We start from the raw sequence: 25,654 nt of genomic DNA, 5'->3' as shown, positions 1-25,654 counted from the left end.
AGTGTTCATCATTAAGTGACACTTTTCTCTTTGAATGTTTTCTATCTGTGCTTCACTTCCTCTGTCATGTGCAAATGAATGAAAAGCTTCATCCACTTCACTGCCTCTTGGCAATGTTGGAACAAACTTTAAGTATCAATTGTGTTTTTAGTCCTCTAATCTTTTATTTTTCTCCTTCTCTGTCTTTCCCTACGTCATTGCTTCCCCCCTCCTCTTCTGTGGCCTTCCAAAAGTCATTTGTGCGTGTTCTATATTCCACACAAGGCTCTTCTCTCCAGTTGAAAGTGTGCCCTGATGCTGAACTCTGCTAAGATGTTTGGTTTTTCCCCAAACACTGTTCCCAGCCAGGACAAGGGGGCTATAGACTGTAGAAGCAATAAAAAGGAGTGCCAGACATTGATGACATCAAATAGCAAAAATGAATCAGTCCAAAGCCCAAGATTCATTTTCATACCAGCCATCAAACAAACAACTGATTTAAAGCAGGCAAAATTTATATCACACATACACAAGAATTCTACCTTTCACCTTGAGCAAAATTTGTATTCACTGCTGGGTCCCTGATTTCTGAGCCAGAGCTAGAAGAGATCAGCTCTGTGAAGCATCTTGATGTTTGCATCTTATCCTCTAAGTTTCCTTCATCTAACAGCAAAAAACTGGACAAGATTCTTCAACTGCTGCACAACACCAGCATTAGTCCACGAATGTGTGTATGTGAAACACATGCAGACACATCAGGACACCTTCAGGGGGGCTCCTGGACCAGAGCCTCAATTAGCTGTGATGGTTATCATTTCAGCAAAAAGACACAAATCAACTACAAAGAGACACAAAACAACAGCAAGAGACACAAGACCACACAGAGAAGTACAAAAAGACACAAAATACAACACAGATGGCTTCAAAGAGACACAAAATGGCCATACAGATGACTACAAAGAGACACAAGAGAACTACAAAGATGCAAAACATTTGTAGTTGAAAGAAATACCAAGTACAAAGAATGCAACCCCCCCCCCCCCCCCGCGGGGGGGGGGGGGGGGGGGCTACACAGGCTATGCCCAGGGAGCCCGCTGTCTCATAATCCGCCCATGTTTATCTTAAGTGCGCTTCTCTGCACAAATGTTACATGTGTGAGTGATCTTGTGCAATATATGTGTCCATGTCATAGTCCCAAGGCCAGATTCATTTAGTAGTGAGTGGCTGTGGGAGATTAGAGTCGGCTGATTGAGTGTGAGGACGCGGTGAGGCCCCTTAAAGCACCTCCCCGGCCAGACGTCTCTATTAGTCTGCCTGGACTCGGAGACTTGGCTCTGACAAATGCATAAACCTCTGAAGGGATGCTTTTCCTCTACAACGCCAAGTGGGGCTTGTCAGGACTTGGGCCACTGACAAATGTGTGAGGAATCCCACTGAAAGCACGGATCATTTATTTTAAGTACAGCTGACAATTCACAAATGTTGACAACAGGACACAAAGAACCGCTAACACCAAGGCCTCTGGTGTTAACTAAGCTTTGGTGTGATTTGTCCTTCTTTGCTCTCTCTTAAAAAAAAAATAAAAAAATAAAAAAATAAAAGTGCAATCTATGCCTGCTGAACACAGCCACACACAAAAATGAAGCACATACACTGTGGCATCCTGTTTTTGTTGTGGCAGCTCTTGTTTCAGCGCACAGTTGTTTCAGCCCAGTTCCATTTCATTTCACTTCACCACGCTGCTCTTTCCCAACCTCCATATAATGTCAATGTTGGGAAACTGTTTAAAACTGTACTCAGTGTGTGGGTGGCGACATTATTATTCACTTTCCCTTGTTCTGTAAATTAAAGCTTTGGTATCGACACTAACAACTTCTGAACTCGCAGCATTGTGCAACAGTCAATCTGCTTTCAGTCTGCTGGGAGAGGTTTCATTTCTCATGAAGATGACAGACTGAGAGTGGGAGTTTCAACAAAAGAAAAAACAACTTGGCATTGGGGTCTTGGAATAACCTTGTATTTTAAATTTAATAACTTTTATATATGCCCGCTTTCACATTGACAGCAGCATCTCTAATTCTGCCTACAGTACAGTTATTGGAAATGAAAGCTGATAATGACCCGGCAGGGGGGCCTGTCATGCTTTTCAGGTTTTATACTCTGTCATAAAATGTGAAAAAGAAACGGATGTCAAAGGGAACATCAGCTAGATATTTAAAATGTATGAGAAAAATGACTTGTTGGACCTTTTGTAATGTTTCCTGTGAAGCAGCTGTGAAATGTTACAGTGCAATCTATTGTACTGCGTGCAACAGTATTTCACTCTCATTTCTATTATGATAAGATTAGTGTTATGCTTTTGCTAGAAAGCTGAGTAGGAAAAGGTTTAAAAGAGGTTTGTGGATAGACTCGACTCATACGTGTAACTAAGTTAGAATAATACCAATTGTGGTTTTGTTAACTTCAGTATTTCCTCCTAAAAAGCCTCTAAGTAGACACACTGTACTCATTCTGACTGTGAGAAGCGAGAGGCTATTGTTGATTTAGGAAATGTCTGCAGCAGAATAACTCTGCCAGAGGAAAATCCTATGTTGCTTTCTTTTACAGTGGCAGAGGGTAAAAGGGATTACGTTGTAACAAACTGATTGAAAGACATGGTTCTTGTGTTACAATTGGCTTTTCCACTTGTGTTTTAAGAAAACGCCGCAGTGGCTGATGAAGGGAATCTTTCATGATGGGTACTGGTGAGCTTTGTTTGATGGTTAAATAAGCTTTACCTCTCCTTCCCGTGTCCATGGTCTGCCATTCTGGGGATACTTGACCTGGGTCTGCCTCTTTTTCTGGCCTCCATCAGCAAACTTGCACAGCAACGGCTCTGCAGGGGCTACAGAGAAAAACAGACAGAGAGAGAGATGACCGTCTTAATCGCAGGAAAATGTGAAATTTCCTGTATGTAGTTAGGAGTTACATTTCAAAGATAAGATTTAAAGACAGGGTGTTATGCTGTGGCTTAAACTAAAACATAACATGAATCAACTGGACCTGAAAACAGCACTTCAGTTTTACATTTATCTCTTCCACCTCTAATCCAAACATCTAAACAACAGCAGTTATCGCACCATCTCTACAACTCCTACAACTGTGCGTCGAACAAAAGCAGCCTTGACGTGGAAACAACGCCATGGGCTAATCATCAAAGCATGGTGAGCGTGGTTCAAACGACAAACCGAACACGCATACTTAATACGCTAAATAACTCCACACAGCTTGACCCCCGGGCAGTAGACTGCGGTTGTGATTGCTCCAAAGACAACATGGTCCTTTTCTTGGACCAGAGAAAGAAGAAAGCCTTGATTACAAATAGGATTAGCTGAGTGTGACCTCCCACACAAAAGTTCACCAAACTCCAACTACATCCTGATAGGCTTCTGCCTCAAATACCCCACAGGCTTGTGAAATAGTGGGAAGTAGTTGGATTGGAGCAGGGTTCTCCAAAAGAAAAAAAAAAGAGGCTTTGTTCTGTTATCAATTTATTTTATTTTAAAGGCGTATCTTTAGAATTTGTTCGAAAGCGAGAGAGCGTGAATAATGGTCTATATTTCTGGGAAACGCTTCAGCATGACTCAACAAATACAATAAAAAGTCAGACCCTGACATGAGCCAGGACACTCAGATAAGACACTTGATGGCTTATGAAGCGACCGGCTGTCTTCTGTTTTATGTGATCTCTGACCACAGGGTGTATTTCTTGGATTTTGGAGTTATTGTTCATCCACATGCACACAGAAAAACATACACATGTATACCCACTAAACTCAGAACCAGCGCTGTTATCAGCATAAGTGAACATAGTGAACAGATTAGAGACAGATAAAGATTATACACTACAGAAATAACTGAATGAACTTCAAACATGCTGAATAACCTTTCTACCCTGGATGAAAGTACTTACTACCCTCAGATATTATGGCTTTTAAAAGAGTTACCAAATTATGAGGACTGCCTGGGATGTGTTATAAAATAAAAGTTTGAAAAGAAGAAAATATAATAGTGCATTAATGTTATTATCAATGTATAAAATAGTTTCAACGTATGTTTTTACGTTCAAGTCCCTTTGCTTTCCGGTAATTATGACGGGAACAGAGGAGGAAATCAGATGTGCTGTTATAGAGCGTCAAAATCTGCAAAGGGAGGAGTCAATAAAACATCAAATTTTAACATGGGAGACCGCTGTTTACTTCCTGTTTCCAGCTACTGGTCAGTCTAAAGCATGACCACTATCATTCCCTGACATTAACTAAATGTTTGTTGTTGCAAACATGATGACAAAGGTCGCTAACCTTAGCAAAGTACTCATTTCAACTCAAGCTCAAGTTTTTCGAACCTTAACAGAGAATTTATTTTATCCAAACCTAACTGAAGCTTAGCCACAGCACTGTCACTTCATACAACAGATTGATTTTTCAACAGTGATTTGTAATAGTTTTGAAAGACACGGACAAATGTCGTCCTGCTGCTGAGGGTTTAAGTTCAGAAAACACTGCTATGTGTCAGCCTAGAGGACGAACGATTATTTCTTTGTACGATTTGGATGACTGGTTGGAAATCAAGCACTTATTTTATGTCTTCTTTTGAGTTCAGCTTCCCTCCTGGGACTGAACAACAAATGAATTAGATAATATTCAGAAGACAAATATTTATAACTGGCAACCACATAAACTGGAGATGTTAAAATACAAGGGCATTAAATGCTATTTAAGATACTGAAATTATTAAGCCCTAAACTGTCCTTGCAGCAGTGGAACACCAACAAGTGCTCTGTTCATGTTCTGAGTCAGACACCTTTTGACCCTGAAATCGAAAAAAGCCACCTACTTTTATGCAATGCCTCTCACTTCTTACTTTAAAACATCCACCAAGGCATGTTTGAGTCACTGGCTGCATCTTTAAAGATGCTATTAGCTGGCACTCTTGTCCTGTTTAACTGGCAATGATTTCAAACTGCAGAGAATATGTAGCTTAGAAATAAAGAAATTCTTAGATGACATAGAATTTAATGAACTAGCAAAGGCGATATCATCATGCTGGTAGTGATTCACACGTTATAAATGCCAAAATAAACTACGCAATTACCTCGCCTACTTCAGAAAAATGTTTCTTCATCTCTGTAAACTGAAAAATGAGAAGAGGTGTTCTCAGCAGAGAAAAGCATTCAGAGCTCAAGGTTGAGACGAGCTATTTGGAATGCCTGGGGCCTGGATGGGCACTCCAAAGGTAAGAAGACGGCGATTCACAGTCCCATATGAGTACACTGCATTTAGAAGTACTTTGTCATTACGCAGTTTTAACTTGATTTCTATCTGAATAACAGGCCACACGGCTGGGCCTCTGTTATCATCCCCTCGCTTTCGCTATTCATCTTTCTCAATCACTCCCCTTCTCTCTCTCTCTTTCACCCACTCTGCTCCATGCATCCCTATACATCTGGTAAACAGTCGTGTGCGTAGGTGTATGCATGATGACAATTTACATCACAGGTGATGGTTGTTTTTAAGATAGAAGATGGAAAACACAACCAGAGAGGAAGCAGTGTCATGAAGAATCATGGGTCACTTGAGGGGATTTATCAAAGTGGGTTTGTGGAAAGTGGAACCGATGGGTATTCAAAAATCTGTTGGTGCTGCTTGTTTGCTAGTGTTTTAAACTCAATTAGGGCGTCGTTCTTCAGCAGCCCCTTTTCACATTTGAAATTATAGCCATTTCCAACCTATATAGTTCCAGGAACGGTGGAGCCACAGGGCCAAAATTCAATAAGTACAAGTTGCTCTTATGCATTCCTGTTGCATCAAAGGAACTGTGACAATTAGGCAGTTAGTCTGATAATGGAGACAAGACACTAATAAAATATCTAATTAAAATTACATAATAAGCCAAGTTATTGTGCTGTTCTTTACATTCACTGCTGCACAACTCTGACCTTTGCTCAGATGAATGGATGCAAATTCCAGAGATACCTGTCTTCCAAACAGTCTAAGTCCAACAGTTGTATGGTTATTTAATTTTGCTTTAGCACATGATGGCAGTGAAACATATTGTTTGGTTTTTTTATGCGTTCACCCGCCATCCTGCTGTACAGACGTTGTAGCAGTCACAAGGCTTGTGTTTGACCGATGCAAACTCCACCAAAATAGTTCCTGGGCCACTGGGAGGTATTACCCCCAGAGTGGGGACTTTTTGACACCAGGAACTAAAGTCAGAAGAATTAAATTTAGACCTTGCTTCCTCCAGTTGAAACACTGGCAAAATCTCCGGGTTTTTGGAAAACTTCCCGCGGAGGAAACGGGCTATTACTCGTAATTTGTGAGACTTTGGCAAAACCACTTGTGATAAGTGGTCACTGTAATGCAAATGTAAAAGCTATTAGTTGATCGTAGGTTGAATCAATATGTGGCATTAAAGGCTGATAAAGAAATGAAAAGAGGACTACATTATTCATATGTAAAAGTTGTGAATTCTAATTTTCAATTCAGAACAGGATTAGCTTCAGATTATGGTAGAAGACACATTTGAGAATGACATGGGCAGGATTGAACTGTCAGGTTTATGGGTGTGAAGCTAAACACTCATTGATGCATCTGTATTTGTGTGACAAATGATTGCTGCTTCGAGAAAACATGCAACATGAGGACAGACACACACTCTTGATACACACTTAAAGGCAGTGTCTGAGCTCTGTTGTTGCTGTTTTGTTTTACTGGCGTGACAAACAGTGAAAGCCACATTGTCGCTGGCTGACAACTTGTCAAGTTTATAGTCAGGACACTTTCTTCTCTGCGTCTCCTCTAAAGTACCACACAAAGACAGAAGAAACTCTTGCTGATCTGAAACGACTGTTTGTCCTCGGTATTTTCATGAAAAGGATGCCTCTGCGTTTCGAAATTAAATCTGTTATTTTTACTCTCCTGGCTTTTCACATCGACAGCAAAAAAAAAAAAAAGTGTTTTTGGACTTATGTGAGATTAGAAAAATGCCCCAATTATTGTTAGAATTAGTGATGCAAAAATACCACGTAGGTGATGTTAAGACAGGAAAATAAAAGTAATGCAGAAAATGTCCCTTGATGTGATTGATGCCTGCCAAAGAACGACCGACTAAATCTAGTGTGTGTACTTTTCCTCCATTCCTTCCCTGGTGTCGCTCAGATTAACGTCCTCTGAGTAAAGCAGGCAGCCTGATTTCAGAGGCGTATTTCTGTAGAGTTGCTGTGATTGTTACATACAGTGCAACAACAACCGGAGGGACAGAGGCCATTTTGTATAATCCCCAATAGAAGCACACTTCCACATACACAGACATAAAAACTCACATACACAACATTGTTGTTGCTGTAAGATGTTTTTATATCTTAGCTGGTGAAATGGCTCCAGACATTAAACACTGGCCGAGCGCTATGGGCCACTGTTTATATGCACAAACACGCCAACGCACAGACATACATCAATATTGTTATAATGTTTTGGTTGCCTTAGTTTGTCTGGATCTTGAATCCCGACGCACTAAGGCAACCTTAGGCAACAAGACTGCTGCTGCAGGAGTCCAGTATTTGGTTGTGCAGGAAGTGTGGACAGGCCTATTAATGGGAGAAAGATGCGTTTCTTTTTTTTTTCTATAATTCGTATTCACACAATGCTGCTACATTCTCAGATACTTGGAGTTTAATCCCATTATTATTTTAATCTGACATGTCACATTATACTGTCATGGCATTTCACAATCCCACCAAAACAACACATCAACCATAGAGTAGATTAAGTGTTTGAGCTCTAGGTTATGACAGCAAGCTCACTGAAATAAAAGAATCAAATTATTTTAGTCAAACAACCTAAAAAATGTAGGTGTAACACAAAATTAGGTTTGAGCCTGCATTTGAAGTATATAGTATATAAAGTATATGTGTGAATGCCTTCCTGTTTGAGTGAAAGAAAACAGTGTCAATACACCTAAATGTCTTGTAGGAGACGTACTCGTTTGGTGTTGCTTGCTAATTTTCACCTTCAGAGGAAGATGATATCTGACACTCCAATTACACAATATTGCACAATTGGTTTTGCAAGCCAGGATTTCAGTGGAGCACAACTAGTGAAACGATTGCAACTAGCTATTAATTAATCAGTATTGGATAATGAGCAAAAGGTTCAACAATGATACACTGCAAAAATCCACCAATCTGTGAAGGCATTTTGTCTGTTGAGTCATTTATTAAAAGCAAATTAATCTATTCAACAGAGCTGTTATTTTTGGAATTTGTCTAAAAGCTCATCTGTATTTTACCACTACACAAATAAATAATATTGTAACAGCCAAAGTAATGCGTTAAATCATCTCATTCACATCATATTGTAGCTACAATGTAAAAACAGACAAGTGTAACATCACTTGTATTAGCTTCAGGTGACGCCTGTGGTGGCACAATTGTGATATCATGCATTTCTCTGACAGAGAAAAAGAAAAAAAAACAACAACCCTGCAATACACTCTGCACTTCACTTTATATTCATCCTCAACCACAGAGACAGGCCATAAATACTGAGGATGATAACAACGATAATGAACGTTATTTATTATTAAGAGGCGAACTCGGTCACCACACAATCAGGAAGCAACGACAGCAGTCAAACATCCAGAGACAAGATTACCTGTGGAAAAAAAAAAAAAAACTGCTCAAACTGGTGCATCAAATTAATTATTGAGCTTGCTTCACAGTTCTACAATCTGTTGCATGTCACAAGAGGGCTTTAACAGGAAGAACATTTTTAATTGTCACTTTGACCCCTGCTGTTCTCGCTCTTGCGTCTCTGTAACATAAAGTGATGGATTCATGATGAATTTGGGTACAGCTGTGCCTGCCCTCTAAAATGGGTCACTTTCGGACATGTCAAGTTAATTAACTTTGCCCGAGCAAAATATTTGGCTATCTAAAGAGTTCAGAGAGATGTAAAATTCGAGTAAACAGGACACAGAGTTGAAGACATTAAATTCAATCCAAATCGAATGAGGAGAAATGATTGCTAACAATCACTAAAGTCACACATAAATTGATCTTTGTAGCCCCAAGCAAAACAATGTTGCCCTTCTTTCTCCAGGCTGTGTTTTTCTTCCCAGTTGTCCCGACAGGTAGAGCAAACTCCTGCACCGTGAAGACAACTCCTCAGGTCTCATGGAAAATGAATGGGGGCAGAACTGTCTCCTTAGTGGATCATATTATAGTGGCGTTTCACCATAACACAAGTAGTCAGCGTGGAGACTCACACTGAGAAGAGGAAAAGCTGCCAACCAGTGACTGTGCCTAATTTTTCTTCATGTTCACTCGGCAGTCAGACTTGATCATGCAATAGGCTTGTTATTCATGACGATGTTACTCTCATTCTTATGAAACAAGTGGGAAGAATTTAAGAAATCTGTAACTGACTCACTGAAAAACAGGAGATTTTCAAGTACTCAGCTTTTCTATGGCGATTAGATTCATATTTGAGGTAGGTTGTGGAGGTTTGGAAATGGATGAAATACAGATTTTATGGTTTACAAAGCCCCTTTCTGCCAATAATTTCTCATTTGCTTCCATGACTTGGAGGGATGGCAGTGAAGGTGGGGTGTTCTTGGTATGTGGTCCATGTATTTCTCTGTAAACTGTAAGTCTATCTGTATTAATCTTTCAACCTTCAATCTTTCTTCCTGTAAGTCTTTCCACCAATATGGCAATATGGATAAATCATGCATCACACCAGTTTCCAGTGCTTCAAACTGAATCCGAATTTTGTGTTTTTGCTTCGCTGTACAAGGTGCTTCTGAGTTTCATCCCTCTGAAAAATGTGTGAACTCAAACACCGAAAGACCAAAAATAAAAAGACCCACAAACACACTGCGCTACAACACGATGTGTGTATTTGTGCTTCCCCGCACGTGTGTCTCCCAGTGGTCAATACTACTAAACAAAGTAAGTCATTGCCAAGAAACTTGACACAGGAAAATAATTGAAATGAACAGACGAGAACACTTTATTGGACAAAAGCTACATGTAGTTTGTTCACTAACTCTAGACTTTTTACAAGATTTTTTGCACTCATTAACTAAGGCTTGCAGTAGTGGATTTATCTGTTTAATTTATCTGTCAGAATGTCATTGCTTTGTGGATTCATTAATCAATAGTGCCATTCCTGTTTTTGTCCTTTCTTTGTTTTTCTTGGGGAAAGAAAATTGTGACATCTGTTTATCACAGCGACAGGCAATGCAACTAAGACATAAATAGGTGTGTAGACTCCAAGAGATGTCAACAAAATGACACATAGATTTGTAGTTGTGTGCCTGAATGTGTGTGTGTGTGTGTACAGGTGAATGCTATGGGGGTAAAAAAAAAAGAAGCTTCACCTTAACTGATCTGAACAGGAGTTATCGATCTGTGGCGTGTTGTGTTTAACTGACAGGACATAGGTAGCATGGCTTGTACCATGAAAAGTGGAACACACACTGTTACCACTCCTTGGAACTGCGGGATATTGCAAACTACAGTGGAGCAGCATAGAAACTGTTAAAACTCCTGCAGAGCAAACAAACATATCCATCTCAGTGCTGGTGAGAGGGGCACATGAAAAGAAACAAGAGGTAAAGGAAAATATGGAGGCGGAAGGAACACTCAGATTAGACAAGCTGCACCTGGTTAAGTGCAGAAGATATACAAAATCATGTAGATCTTAGCTTTGATGCTTCTAAGCAAGACACCAGTATGCACTCTTAGCTTAAAAGGGCACAACAGTTTCAGTTTTCACTGTGGGAAGAGAGGGGGTATCATATAAGTGGGACCCAATCCGTCAAATGGGAAAATTCCCATTTAAAATAAAATCCAATCCATTAGCAAGCAACATGGGAAATCATTCAGTTGGAAAATGGGATCCAATCCCCAAATGTGACAAAATGAGGACTCCCTCAGCTGGGCTGAATGGGATGAAATCCTCCTCCTTTTTTTTTTTCTTGTTTAAGACGCCCAGCATCAAAGAGCTCAAAGCCCTGGGACAGAACAATATGCACTCTGGAGGGTTACTTACTTGTTCAAGCATCACACACGAGAGGAAACCGACTATTTGCTACTGAATTTAAAAATATATATTAGAAAATGTTTATTCATATTGCTGTTAGCACTATATCATTAAAATTTCAATAGCTATGTCTGCTCCAATAAACATAACATTAAGGACTCTGAGCTGAGACGGAGAACTGAGAGTTAGAAGATATTTACACTTAATAAGTTTAAAGGAAATCTGATGATTCCGCCCTCTGTCTTCCTCTCATTTGGCTCTTCCTTGCAATGACAATCACTCACCAAACCATTCCCTCAGAGCATCCCCGAGGGAGAGGAAGTTTACTACATTCACTGCATTTTCTCATCATAAACCTAAAGCAACACAAAAGGAACTGGCTCTGAGACAAGTGGGAATAAAATGCATTGATGAAATGACACATTTATTTAGGAAATTAATTCCCCCAAATGATGTGAAGATAGCACCAAATGTCTTTACAATTTTAAGAACTTGACAGTGTTGATGTGATTTGCTTAGTGCTTCAGAATTATTGCATTTCAACACCCATAGCTATGTTTGAGAGTTGAATAAGTGGCTCCAAATAACACATGTAAGCTGACACCAAGTCTGAAAGTGCAGCACTGCCATATAATTACACGATCTTTTCCTCAGTACAGCTTCGCTCAATTCTTTCCTCCATTATCAGGAACATCAACTAAAATTCATTTCCCATTTATGAAAGTATTGAACCACTTGAATGGCTGCAATGAATGGGGGCTTAATGCCTCATGATCATACCAGGCATATAAGGCTGCACTCATTTTTAAAAGCCTCCTGATTATTATTGAAACTACAGAGTGATAATGCGCCTTCTCTGAGATCTGGACTCTTTTCATTCTTGTCCTCCGTTTGTCTTCCCATTAGGGGAAGGCAGGACAAAGAGAAATATCAAAGCTACAACACTTCATCAGATAGTGGGGGAGAGAGACAGAAAAACTGGACAAAAAAGTTACAGAGGGATGGAAAAAGAAAGGTGGCGTGCCCAGTGGGTGAAGGAGAATCAGCAGAGAGATTATATGTGGGACAGAGGTGGTGCAGGGAGAGACAGAATAACTGAAGAGAAAACAAATTAGACATAAAGGGGAAATAAGATAAATTCTTAATAATAAAGGGGAATAAAACCAAAATAAATCCTAACTGCAAATTACTTATTATTCGTCTAAGGATTTATTTACATGTGAAAAAGGGGGGGATTGCATGGCTAAAAGTGACCAATTTGTCTCTCGAGGTGCTTGCACACCAAATCTTTGGTTCAGTTCAATCAAACCGCATGTGCCAGTTTGGTGCGGTTCATTTGGCCTGGTGTGGAAGTTGTCAATCAAACTAAACAACTGCTTCCAAGCAGACACTGGTGTGGATTGTTTATGGAGTGAAAGCTAAATGGACCAACCACAAGATTTTCTGTTAGAAGATATGTGGTTTTAATGTGAATTCAAAAGCTAAATCATTTGCTGATTAAGAGGGGTTGCGAAAGCAATTTTTTAGGCGATCTGTATTAATGTAGAGCCTTTAGGTCTATTTATTCAAGATCCTTTGGTAACCATGGTAATACCTATGCACATCAAAAGCAAGTGTGGGGATTTCCCTTCAATCAGAAAGTGAAACAGAGTTCAAACAGTCTTGAGTTTTTGTCTTACTCCAAGGATTCCAGCAGTTCGCCAATAAAAGGACCACACACTGTCCTCCCTTACACACTATCCTCCCATCACTATTTATAACATACAAGGTCCAGTTCCTCAACTAATCATATTCATAATCATTTTCTTCTTCATGAGTTCTTTGTGAACACCAGAGAAGATTGGCGATAGGATTGATAGGATTAAAGTTACCAAAAATGCTCAATGTACAGGTTAACTGTCAGTCCTTACAACTTTATGTTTACACTTTGAATGTTATAAATCAGTGTGAAAACAAACCGGACCAGAACCGAAAGACAACAATGTATCTTTTTTTTTTTCCTCCTTGGTGTTGACCAAATGAAGCGAACTACAGCAGTGGAAGCACCCGTAGATCTGGGAGCTTTAATACATCAAGCTGTGATAGGAAGTGACACGGTCATGATGAAGCTGTAGAAGACATATGCTCTTTATGGGTGGGTGGTCTCCGTCTCTCCCTCACAGTACGGGGGAAAAACATTATCGAACGAGGTGCACACAGAAGACAGAATTACAACGAATGGTAAATATGCACACTGCGATTACTCGATTTACAACTCACACTGGAATGTCGAATTTACAGGACGGCTCTACTCGCTAAAGGTGATGAGACATTAGCAGTGAACATGTTTTCAGCTAAATTTATCTATGGAGTCCTCAAGCTGTGGACTCACTGCAAACACCTGTGAGAAAGTGAATGTATTCTAGATATAACATCACCTACCAAGGAAGATGATAAAGATCTGTAGAAAGTCTTACTATTATCTGGTGCTTTCTGATTGAATAAAAAGGTAAAAATAGAGAGAATAAAGGCTACGTTCAATCTAGATACTCTTTGTCTCTGTGAGGGGATCCAGTGGGAGAAGCAGAAAGCTTGTGGATCAATGGACTTCCTGTTAACTAGGGCTGATGGAAGCTCTGGTCATGTGATCAATGTCTGCATTAATCTTGCGGCTAGAGAGTAAAATATTACTGTTGCCTGTCAATACATCAGCCTGGTTGGACAGACAGCAGTATCAATCAGAGGAAGACACAGGAAGAGGCACAAGCACACATCACTCAGTGATACACACACATGCATTAAAGAATTACACTGTTCTAGCACTGCGGGTTTAACATTTCATAAGACTGAATATGTGGTGTTATTTAAGACAATTAATAGGAGTAATAATGAGACTAACAACAAAACAAAGCACTAAGGCCTGTCATCATAACACTGCAACAGCCTTGGAAATTCCACAGACTGTCAGTGACACAGAAAACCAGTGACATAAATCAACAGAACCTGGCATTAGATCCGAAAGCACAGTGTGTGTGTGTGTGTGTGTGTGTGTGTGTGTGTGTGTGTTTTGTGGATCAGTACACAGAGGAGGATCTGTTCTGGCCAGATTTTCCCCATTTCATCGGCTGGTGAGCTCAGAGCAATTTAAGAGGTCAACATACGTTAATACATAGACTCACTCCCACTCACACACACATACACAAGAGAAAGGGGAAAATGGACACCCCTGGCAAAGACAAGCAATGCATTGCCTTTAATATAGAGGTCAGAGACTGGGCAGGTGTAGAGAGAGTGAGCGTATCTGTGTTTGTTAAATTTAAACCTGTATTAATTTATTTCTGGCACCACAAACTGTGTTTGAAAACAGTTACTTCTGCACAAATCCAGCAGGTACAGAGCAATGTTAACTATCATTTGGAGTCATGTTTACGGCCAATATTCACTCTGGCTTTTTAGATGCTATATGCTCCACTATGTCCACTATGTCTAACGTTTGGTACTGAGCAGGTAGCATATCGTGGGAATTCAGAGCTTTTTCACTGCAAACAGCTGCTGGCTGCAGACGGAAATGAGGATGATGAGAAATATGAGACTGAACCAAAACTGTATTGCTTTTGTTTGCAACCACGAGTTTACACATTCATAAATAATTAATATGATAACCTGTTGTGGATCAAATGAACTGCAGCAATAATCTGCAACACTGAGTTCTTTGGTTCTGTATAACAATATTCACCAAAACAGTTTTCTTTTCAGATATGTCATGGAGTCAAGCTTGTCAAGCGGCACAATAGCACAACCATGAAGCTCATGACTCTTTAGTGTGCTGCCAGTCACGGTTGTCATTGTATGAGAAGTTAAGGTTCTGCGTTTTTCAGACACACAGACACCACACAGGCTGCAAAGAGAAGCAGCAATGGCTGCCACGATGCATCATTCACTTGCTACCTCAAAGTACAGCAGTGTGTGTGTGTGTGTGTGTGCGCGCGTGTGTGTGCGTGTGCATGTCCAGGTGAGAAACTGACTCACCCACCATGCTGTACTTCACAAATCATACTGTCAGGGCACAGGGCACAGCTCTCTCTGTCTGTCCTTGATTTCCATTCTCTTCAGTGTGGCACACTCCTCTCTCTCTGTATCTGACCCTCCTGCATCTCCATCTCTCCTCCCTCATTCTGTGTCACTTTCAGTTTGGTTCACCCCACCTCTCCTTTCTTTTTTTCTGTACCACCGTGTCCTCTCTCTGTTATCTCACTTGTTTCAGTCACCCTACAAGGCTCTCTCCCTATACACTATATGTTGTTTTCTTCTACACCCACACCCCCTCTTCTCAGCCTCTCTCTTTTTGTCTTCTTCTCCCTCCACACCATCCTTTTCCCTTCTCTCCTCCCCTCTGTGCTAAAAGGCAGCGAGTCTTTGCTGTTGATTTGGGGGACAATCAGAGACAGATTGTTTGCTTTAGGGGATGTCTGTCTGTGTATGTATATGTGTCTCGTGCCTGTCTCAATGTGTGGGCTGTACAGTGGAGGAATTAATCACTCAGTCTTTCCTATTAAATCAGTTCAAGGTGGTCTAGGGAGTGGGAGAAAGAGAGAGACAGAGCGGCAGAGATGACGCTGAAGTATCGCATCGCAATGACACAACGTTGTACACAGACAAATGCAATACCAACAGGCAGAGATGTCCTGATGTGAGAGAACCTTTGAGTTTTTTACTACAAAAGAAAAATAAAATAAAAAAAGGATAAATATCCCCACTTGATTTGATGTCACATAGTACACATTTGTCTCCTAGTCTGAAATCAAGGCTGCTTTCTCTACAGCATCCATAAAAATCCTATGAGACAAAGATAATGTTAATGCCTCTACAGGAAGATGATAACCCACTTTCCTGAAGCATGAAAAAGAAATGTATAATACTCAAATGAAAAAAGATGCTCTTGTAGAGGAATGTGTTTATATTTCTCCGACTAAAGTACTGAAAAAAGGCATAATTTTTGTATTAGTACCAAACCTCAGGTACTGTATTGTCGGTGACATTAAAAATGTTCAGCCCCTTTCATGCAAGCTGTCCACCTTGCCATAATGTGAACATAGCAGCAGCATGCTGTGCGTAGCTGATACATGACAAGAAGACTGCTGCGTTCTCCACAAGCAAGACACAAAAGACGACTTCCATTAGTATTTTTTATCAAAACATAAACCCCACTGGAAGTGCTTTTAAAGGCTGGCGGGAAACTGAGTTCAAGGTCAAATAATCTTACCTTTGAGTTCAGCAGCCCCTGGTGTTTTTCTGTAGGGTGCTTGAGTGTATTATGCTGCACAAATCATACATCTATATGAGCACCCTGACCTATAGACACTGGCTTAGAAAGTACAAAGCGAATGTCTTGGTGATTGACACCTACCTGTCATGCCTGGAGGGGTTTTCAAGAATTTCCCATTGAAATTTTGGATCACCACGTCACACTTCTCTGTCGTCTCCATCCTGGAGGGAGAGAGAGAGAGAGAGAGATAAAGAAACAGGGGCTACTTGAGGACAACCAGCTCTTTGTGTTACTATTAAATGTGTTCAAGAGATACTGTGGTTTCATTAAAAAGTGTGCTAATGTGAAAGTACTGTACGTGGATATGAGTGTATGCAAATGTGTCCTACATTGCAGTACATGCATTAAATACCTGCCTGTTTATGCATCATGGGCTTGTTTGTCTGTGTATGCCTGAGCACAGTGCCTTGAGCATGTGTGCGTGTATGTGTTTGTGTTTGTGTGTGTGTGTGTGTGTGTGTGTGTAGGTGTGTGTGTGTGTGTGTGTGTGTGTGTTTTTGTGTCTGTGTGTTTTCTATGGGGTTTCCTCTCCTTTGTCCCGGTTTAAAAGCTCCATTCAGTCTGATCTGTTGTGTGTCATGTCCTCTTTGTCTGCCCCTATTCAGCTCCGCTCACCCAATCACAGCTCAATGACTAATTGCCTGCTTGGCAAGCAAAAGCCAGTGTGTGAGTGCATGTGTGTGCGTGTGTGTGTGTGTGTGCATGTGTGTGGGAGAGAAAAACGGTGACTGGAAAGAGAGAGAGAGAGAGAGAGAGGGAGAGGGAGAGAGAAAGATTGTGTATATGTGTGCATGTGGTATGTGAGCATGCATGTGTGTATGTGTGTGTGTGTGTGTGTATGTGTGTGTGTGTGTGTGTGTGTGTGTATATCTTGGGTTTTCTTCACATTGCCAGTGACCCTGAATGGAGCCCTGACTGCATTCTAATCACTGGCACACTCCACGGTGTAACTGAGAGGACCACACACACACACACACACACACACACACACACACACACACAAACACACACACAAAAACACACACACACGCATTGCACACAGAGGAGGGTGAAGGGGCCAAGGGTAGAGGAATGTGGAGTTGTATCATTAGAGCTGAGTCCTTTACTTGTAAATGGCAGGGAGTCAACTCAGGGTAGCATTGCCTCTAGCAATTATCTAAAACATGAATCTTGACCATAGTGTGATAGTTATGAATCTGTATTATTTTCTATTTAGTGATTATACAATAGTTTGTCCAGCAAAGTCTTACATTTAAATAAATCTGGAGCTGATTAATAAATGAAATGTAAATTTGTCTAACAGTAAGGTGTGTAATGTTTGTGTGTGTGTCTGTCCGTGCCTACCTGGCAAAGCCAACTCCTCTGCTCAGGCCGTTGGCGTCCCTCAGTATCCGTGTGGAAATGACGTGACCAAAGGGTTTCAGCATGTTCTCCAGCTCCTGCTCATCCATGGACACCGGCAGGTTGGAGATGTAAAGGTTGGTGGGGTCCTGCTCCTGTTGCTGCGGAGAGAAAAAAGAGTGGTAGAAGATGATTCTTTTGTCTTGCATAAACAAATGTTTCAGCGCCAGCCACAAAATTGCATATTTTAGTCTGGTCTTGGAGAGTTGAGAAGTGATTGGAAATGTGTCTCTGAAGCCTTGAAAATAATCACTGGCATTGGGTCTCACAATGAACACTTGCCCGCCTTGAAGAAAATGAATAAAAAGAATTTAGACAGAATTAGAATTTACACTGTTTATTATTAATAATTAAAGTTTGCTGATGGTGAAGGGTTGAAATGCTGTCTATCTATCCTCGCTCCAGGAGGATAAATCTAGACACGAGACTGCCCTTGTGCCAAGCAAAACTGTTTTTCTTCCTCTCAAGTATGTAAAAAGCTCAAAATAAAGTAAGAGAAATGAAAGAGTCGACTATAACCCTCCACTAAAAGCTAGTTTTGCAGCAGTAAATGCATTAAAGGTTAAGGCTGTGCCATTCGAGCCATTTATTTCCATATTTATGACTGAACATCCCACTGCAAAATATCTGTGAATTTAACTCAAGTGGCAAACTCTCCTCAAAAGAGGAATAAACATTTCATTGGAAAGACAGCGCACTGGCTTCACACTCAGAACCCCTGAAGCAATAAGGTAACCCCCTCAGGATTCAGAGATGTTAACAGAGCTGCATTAAATTTTTCCACAGGAAGGAGGGAACCTCCATCTAATGTGCCTCTCAGTTAGTTAGACTAGTATACTTCAATTATTTTCGTTATGTTTGGCAGCACTTCATTGAATTGATCCTCTGCAGGAGTGTGCATGTTTGTGTGTGTGTGTGTGTGTGTGTGTGTGTGTGTGTAACTACAGTGCTTACAAATTACAGAGGGATGGAAGCAGGGGAGGGTTTGATGGAGGGTGCTCTAGTTTACACAAACTTGCTATTGACAAGAAAGAAAAAGAGGTATAATACACTTACATTCTACAAATATAACTGCATTTTTTTTATAATTTCATTAAAATACTAACATATAAAAGAACTGCATTGGCTGCGTCTCTCTTCTATGCTGTAAAGATGTTTACATATAAACATACATATGCATGCAACACAGTACATTTCTTCTTTACAATCTGTGACCAGATGTTGCTGGAAGTCTCTTCTTCATGTCGTATATCTTTTATGTTCCTCTCGTTTCATGTGCACAATCCCAGACGTCAGACACATAAGTAATCCTGTGCACTGACATGCCGCTGGAATGGGAAATGGTTCATACATTTGATTCCACTGTTGTCATGAAAATGAGCCAAATACTGTGAGTGCATATCATATCGCGTGTCCTGTGCTGCATACCTCAAACTACATCGTAAGACTCCAACATGTTTAGTTTGATTTTTGTACTAAGGCAAACAACAATATATATATATGTGTGTGTGTGTGTGTGTGTGTGTGTGTGTGTGTGTGTGTTGTTGGGTGAATACTTGTGTGTATCTGTGCCCAAAAAAAGCTGCCCTATGTGGCTCATTTTGAACCTAAACATTTCCTTTATCTGCGGAGGATTTTCCTTTGCATGCACCAGAGCCGTATGATTCCAAGTGTGGGAGTTCCGAGTCTGGCTGACTGTGACCAAAGCCATCTATGTAGTCAGTGACTCAGAGTAAGCAGAACAGCCTCAGTGAAGGAGGCTGAAATATTTACCTTTCTTTCTAAGTTTGAATATCTCTCTTCGTCAGCAGGGATTTTCCTTTGGCAGAGTGTCCAACACACAGAGTGGCACAGTTGTCTTCCCACACAGGGCAACTGGCTTTGAATGTAATCTTTTATATTTGTGTACATGCTGCTGTGTGTGTGTGTGTGTGTGTGTGTATTTATGCAAGCAGTGACAGATGAAAGCAGCAACATCAAATGCATAGAGTCGTATCTAACAGCTGTTCGAATCTGTCATTGATCTTAGAATCATCTTCCTTACAGTAGGACCTCCTTGCAACAAATCAGTGTAAACTATAGTTTCATTGCTTCTCAACACACTCCTCGTTAAAATGATCATTAATAGAAGAATTTTCCAGTCTGTCTTAAAACATCAGTCAGATGCTAATGTGGACACCTAAACAGGTTTTGCTAGCTGTAGTCATTCCTCCCATGCGAACTGGCAACTAATAACCTTGCTAATGTTCTTTCAGGGTCAGTGATGGAGGACAAAAATCAGCAGTCCTCATTCTGGGCAAAAAATGTATTAAAAAGTTTACCCGAAGCTAATATGAGGCTTTGTTTATCTTCCAAAGCTACAGTCTTTTTAGTGTAAAATTCCATGTTTATGTTACTGTCCTTCCACTTAGCTCAGCATAGAAACACTGTCTGTGGGAAAAAAAGAGGCAATTTCCTACAAAAAAGACTTTGGAAAATATCCACTTGATTCTGCTGACACAGACTGCTGAAGCCTCATATTAGCTTAAGATTTATCCCTTATATCACAGGAGGAACGATTATGACAAGCAACACCTGTTTTAAAGCTCATATTATACTACTGTTTATTGTTTTTGCTGGAGCAAAGTCCAATGGGGCAATCATTCAAGCCTTCAAAACTGAAAACAGGAAGTTCAAAATGTAATAAACATGTCTACACGCTCTATTGATAAAAATTGCAAGCTATTCTTCTCATGAGTGTGTTAGGGTTTTACTAACCGTGTCGTGTCAGAAGATACAGACATATCTATAACTATACTGTGAGCTTCCTGTTGATATAATCAAGATATACCAAGATATAAGCTGCAGCCTGTGTGGACAAACAGGAAAATTATATAAGAGAAACCTTAACGATAAAAATAAGAGCTTTATGGCACAATTATGTTAACATTCAACAGTGAAACACTGTCTCAAGCTACTAAGGCTAAAGCTAATAAAGGCACCATTGGACATCCAAGGAATTCAGTGGAGGACTCACTGGTGAAACTCAAAGACATCCATCGCCATGTCACACTCTTACAAGTCTCTGAGCTTTTGTCATTCAAGCAAATTAGCTCCAGAGTACTCCTGAGGCTACGCTCTGCTGCGCTTTACACTCTTACTGCGGCTGTGGACTTTGTCATTACCAACAATAACTTGTTCATCTAGACACAAAGGAATTTCAGTTTTCAATCTAGAGTTACTCTGTATGTAGCAGAATTTCCCTTGACTGTCTATGGAGGCAGCACTGACAGAATCCTCTTCTCCCTTCTTTTTTTGTTTGAAAGCCATAAAAAGATTAAATGGTAAAACAGAAGATTTCCTATCCCTGTGGTCAATGTGGTTACAAGCTAATTTCATCCAAAGACAATACGTCTTAAACAAAATCTCACAGTGGTTTGCCCAATTTCAGCTAAAAGTGGGTCAGCTGTTTTGTTTCTGCACAAATTTTCCGTGCAGCTTGCAGTTACTGTAACAAGGGAAATGAATGCAGATTTGTGTGAACAAGAGGGATGCCATAACCTCTCCTCCACTCCTCCAGTTGCTGATTATGATACATGTCCGTGTTGTCTATTCCACTGCCTGAAAATCCCTCGTTTTCTTTGTATGATTTGGGAATCAGACTTGGGAATCAAGAGTGAGATGGGTACAAAATTAACAGGGACATCATGGTGGGTTACTGAAATCACATTACTCCACCTGACCATCTCTAGACACAGTTGGCTGCAAAACACATTTATTTGCACAAGTACATCTGGGATATGAGCTGAAGTGTTTTGGAGCACCCGCATGTGAATGAACTCTGCTTGACTTTGCTCAAAGTTGCGGTTTGCACAAAGTTATTTCTCAGTGATCTCTCACTCTGCATGTTGCAAATGACTCACCTCTCTCTCTCTCTGTCCCCTCTCTTTGTCTCTCTGCCTCTTTGTCTCTCTCCCCCCCTCCGCCCCGCCCCCTCTCTCTCTGTAACATCTGTCATGAGCTGGAAACAGCTTCACACCAACTGTGCCTCTCCCTGACGGTGTAGCCTGCCAGCGAGTCAGCCTGTGTTTTCAGCCCCATTAAACCTCATTGCTGCATCATTATAGCAGGTCTGTGCCTCTTATCATGCTACTTCCCGGTTACCTTGCAATGCCACAACACCTGCCGGAGAGCTAGAGGGTAAAGAGAGGGCAAAGCACTGGTTAAATAGCTGTGAAAAACACCGGCTGAGTCTATATGCTAGATGGATGGATATGAGGTGAGACGGGTACTTGAATGTCACATTTCTTTGCAATCCCGCTTGCATCTCAAATAGCAATACTCCACATCAGAAAATGACACAACGCGGCCCCTCACAACCCTGAGCAGCAATGAGTGGTTATTAAAAATGGATGGATGGAAAGATGAGGAAAAGCTAAGTGAAGCCATAGGCAGGGAGATGCCTCGGAAACAACTAGCGGGGCACTTTCATAAAGAAGCAGTGTATGATTAGGGAAATCAGACTTTCTGTTCATTATGTGTTGACTCCCTCCACTTACCATTCCAGCTTGTCTTTCACTTAATCCTGCTCATTTCCTCTTTTAATCCATCTATTCTTCCCTCTCCTTTGCCCTCCTTCAGCCCACCTCCTCTCTAACCTCAACTTCCTCCTTTCTCATGCTCACCCACACCCTCCTCCTCTTGTCCTTTCCTTTTTTACCTACTTGCTATTCGCCCCTCCTCCTCCTCAGATTAAAACCTAATCTCCTATAATGGTAGCCTTGCTGTCTAAAATGCTATCTGAATGCTTAATTAATATTTAAAGAGCAGAATTTTTCTCCTCGCCCTTCACATCCTTCTTTTCCTTTCCCTCTTTACTCTTTTTCCACGTCTTCCATTTGCCTCTTCATACCATCCACATCTTTACTCTCCCTCATTTCCATTCACCCCTCGCCACCATCTCTTCCTCTCTCTGCATTTCTGCCTTCCTCCATCTTCTTCTTCCTCAAGCCAATTTCTAATCTTTCATAATGATTGTCTGGGTATCTAAACGCTCTCTAACGGCTTAATCAATACTTAATGAACATGCCATAAATACTTCATGAACCTTAAACCTAGAAATCCCCAGGGTTTCATTAGACATGGAGATATACACTTTTCTCCATCTCCATGATGACTGGAGGCTCAGTGAAATCAACACTGGATAGTGATTACCTCATCATTTAATGCTCCGGTCAGTTCATATTATTAGGCATTGTGTTTGGCTGCTGCTGCTTCTTAATGTTAATGTGTCCGCTCTCGTGTTGTAGACGGAGGGCACAAAAACTTCACACAAATGTCAAAGTAAGATGTTATTTTGATCAGTTATACATATGCTGTATGTTCTTTCAATTACTCTGGTTTTAACACACCACACACATGTCAAATCGCTTGTATGTACAGTATATTTTCAGTCTGTCTGCTGCATGGCTCCACTACTTTGCCTGTTATGTGGGTTTTGTGAGTGCATTAGGAAAAAAAATGGAAATATTTAGACATGATCAAAATTCCTGAAGCATTGCTGCATGTTTCAGCCGGCTAAAGGCCACTGTAATGTCACTGTTCTTGCAAGTTCAGAGATTCCAGAGCATGTGGATGTACAGTGTACGAGAAGAGCCACAGCTGGTTATTTCCTCTATATATTTGTGTGTTGAATGTCTCCAGAGAATTGGGTTTAATTCGCCATAATACAAAAAGGGCATGGACTTTATCTCGCTTGTCCCATCCTTTCAACCTCCAAGAAATAACAACTTTTCAAGCAGAAAAAAAAAACACTAAGATTGATCCATGCACTTGTAAATTCTGCACCAGCTTTTTTTTGCTATAGTTAATTGGCTACAAAGGTCATTTAGCTTAGCTAACCTTTAAAAGACTGAGCTAACACTCAAGGATCATTAAAATTGGGGTTATAGGCTTTTCAAGTGATGGCATACTTATGAAAATATTCAGAAGCAGAGAAGCTGTTTTCCACTCTGTGGCTCTCTAGCGGCTGTGAAGTGGCAAAGAAACACTGACTATTCAAAGAAATGGCATCACACTTGACTAAGTGAGAGACTGACTATGTTTCAATGTTTAATTCAATTTCGTGACGGGCAGAACGTTTTTCCTCCCTCTGGCTTCCAACACTGCCTGCGTCTTCACACTCTGCATGACTCATTTAAAGCAATAAGAGAGGCCTGTCTTGATAATGGGGAGTGCACGCTCACGTACGTGCACGCGCACACACAGTTCTCACATTCTCTAGTCACACATGCAGTTATTACTAAATTCAACCATTAATTTACATTTGCCGCCCTCTCTCTCTTTCTCTCTCTCTCTCTCTTCCTCTCTCGCCCTTTTGTGCCTTTGCATTCCTCTCTTTCTCATTGCAGTTTTAACATGGCTTCTTCCCTTCTCATCCCTTTCTTTTCCTTTTTTTCCCTCACACTGTCTCTGCTGTGTGTATTTAAAGGCCAGTAATTCATCACAGAGTCGGAGAAGAGTGCAGTCCCTGCTGCACACCGGTGTGCAGGCTGCTTGTCTGCCAGCCGTCCAGAGCTGGAATCAATCACCCAATTCTGAGACACTGAAACCATCAGGGAGGGTCAGACACAGATAGACGAGAGGGAGACACACACACAAAGAGAAAGCTAGATGGAGGGAGAGAGAGTGTAGGTGGACATACAGAAAGACAGAGAAGCTTTGGATGGATTAAGTAAACATTTCCTGGGCTGAATACAAATCAAAATGCCTCGTAAATTGATTAAATCACTTTCCCTTGTATGTGATTTGAAATAAAAAAAAGATGGATGGAATATGGATATATTCATACATAGCTAGACTAAACAATATCCTAGCCTGATTGTAATTTCACATCTGTCGTGCTGTTTTTTTCATTTTCTTGTTGTGGATATACTTGTTTATTCTTCAGCCTGACCACACAAACACAACTTATGAGTGTGGGCCTGATTCCTAACAGCTGAGTAGTAGTGGTGTCATTTCCTGTGGTTATGTGGTTGTTGTTACTTCTTTATGGCTCAGTCCTGAACCTTTTTTTCGCCAAAAAACCCCAATTAGACTTTTTGAAAAAAACATAATCTTTTTTATCTTGTGGGGATCCACTAGAAACAGGCCTGTGATCCATTTTTGGTTTAAGATTGCAAAATTGTCTTACTGGTAAAATTTCTGAACTTCCACTGTGGGAAGCCAATTAAAATGCATTTTTGAAGATTTGTACCACAAAATATGAAACACGTGTTTATGGTGATAGTTCGCAAAACACATCCTGGTTGTGTCCCTCACAACACAGAGGGCCTTAGGTTAAACTGTTAAGATGCTAAGGCAACCAACCATGCCAAGGCACTGCTGTAACACACAAAAAGCCATGCAGAGGGATTACACACACACACGCCTACACATAATAGGCACGATGCCTAAAAAACAGATTCAGTGTGTACAGTACATACACATCCCGCACTCTCCAGCGCTCTTTCTTTTCTCCCTCTTCTCTTCTGTAGCACTGAATGCTGTAATCAATGCTAATGGGACTCAGCTGTTGGCCAGTCTAATTACCTGGAATGCAGACGGATGATCTGGGAGACAGGCCTACACGCACACACGCACACACGCACACACACACACGCGCACACGCACACACACACACACACACACACACACACACACACATTTTATATTTGTGCACCTGCCACTCAAATAAATGTGTGTGTAAGCGTCAGGATGTGCTTGTTTGTATGTGGTGTGTATTTCTGTGCGTTAAAGGAGTAAACAGAAAATGATCACGTGCACATGAAGCCATGCATTTGTTCAAGGTCAATGAAAACTCAGGCAAAAATTTCCATTCCTTCTCTGAGTCGGGAATTCC

At 40.8% G+C, this 25,654-nt stretch overlaps 1 protein-coding gene across 4 annotated transcripts in view; it reads right to left on the bottom strand.

Moving 5' to 3' along the window:
* Positions 1-25,654, bottom strand: part of rbms3 (RNA binding motif single stranded interacting protein 3) — a 115,912-nt gene that overhangs the window by 18,237 nt on the left and 72,021 nt on the right. For all 4 annotated transcript variants that reach the window (XM_022753348.1, XM_022753351.1, XM_022753349.1 and 1 more), the window contains exons 5-7: positions 17,719-17,876; positions 16,456-16,535; positions 2,757-2,863 (exon numbers count right to left, since the gene is read on the bottom strand). In XM_022753348.1, coding sequence (XP_022609069.1) covers positions 2,757-2,863; positions 16,456-16,535; positions 17,719-17,876 — 345 coding nt within the window. The remainder of the gene's footprint in view (positions 1-2,756; positions 2,864-16,455; positions 16,536-17,718; positions 17,877-25,654) is intronic.

Source organism: Seriola dumerili, unplaced genomic scaffold, assembly GCF_002260705.1.
Source record: "Seriola dumerili isolate Sdu_G_001 unplaced genomic scaffold, Sdu_1.0 BDQW01000191.1, whole genome shotgun sequence".
Lineage (NCBI taxonomy): Eukaryota > Metazoa > Chordata > Actinopteri > Carangiformes > Carangidae > Seriola > Seriola dumerili.
Note: the sequence above shows the minus strand (reverse complement) of the source record. Positions and strands in the feature narration are given on the sequence as shown.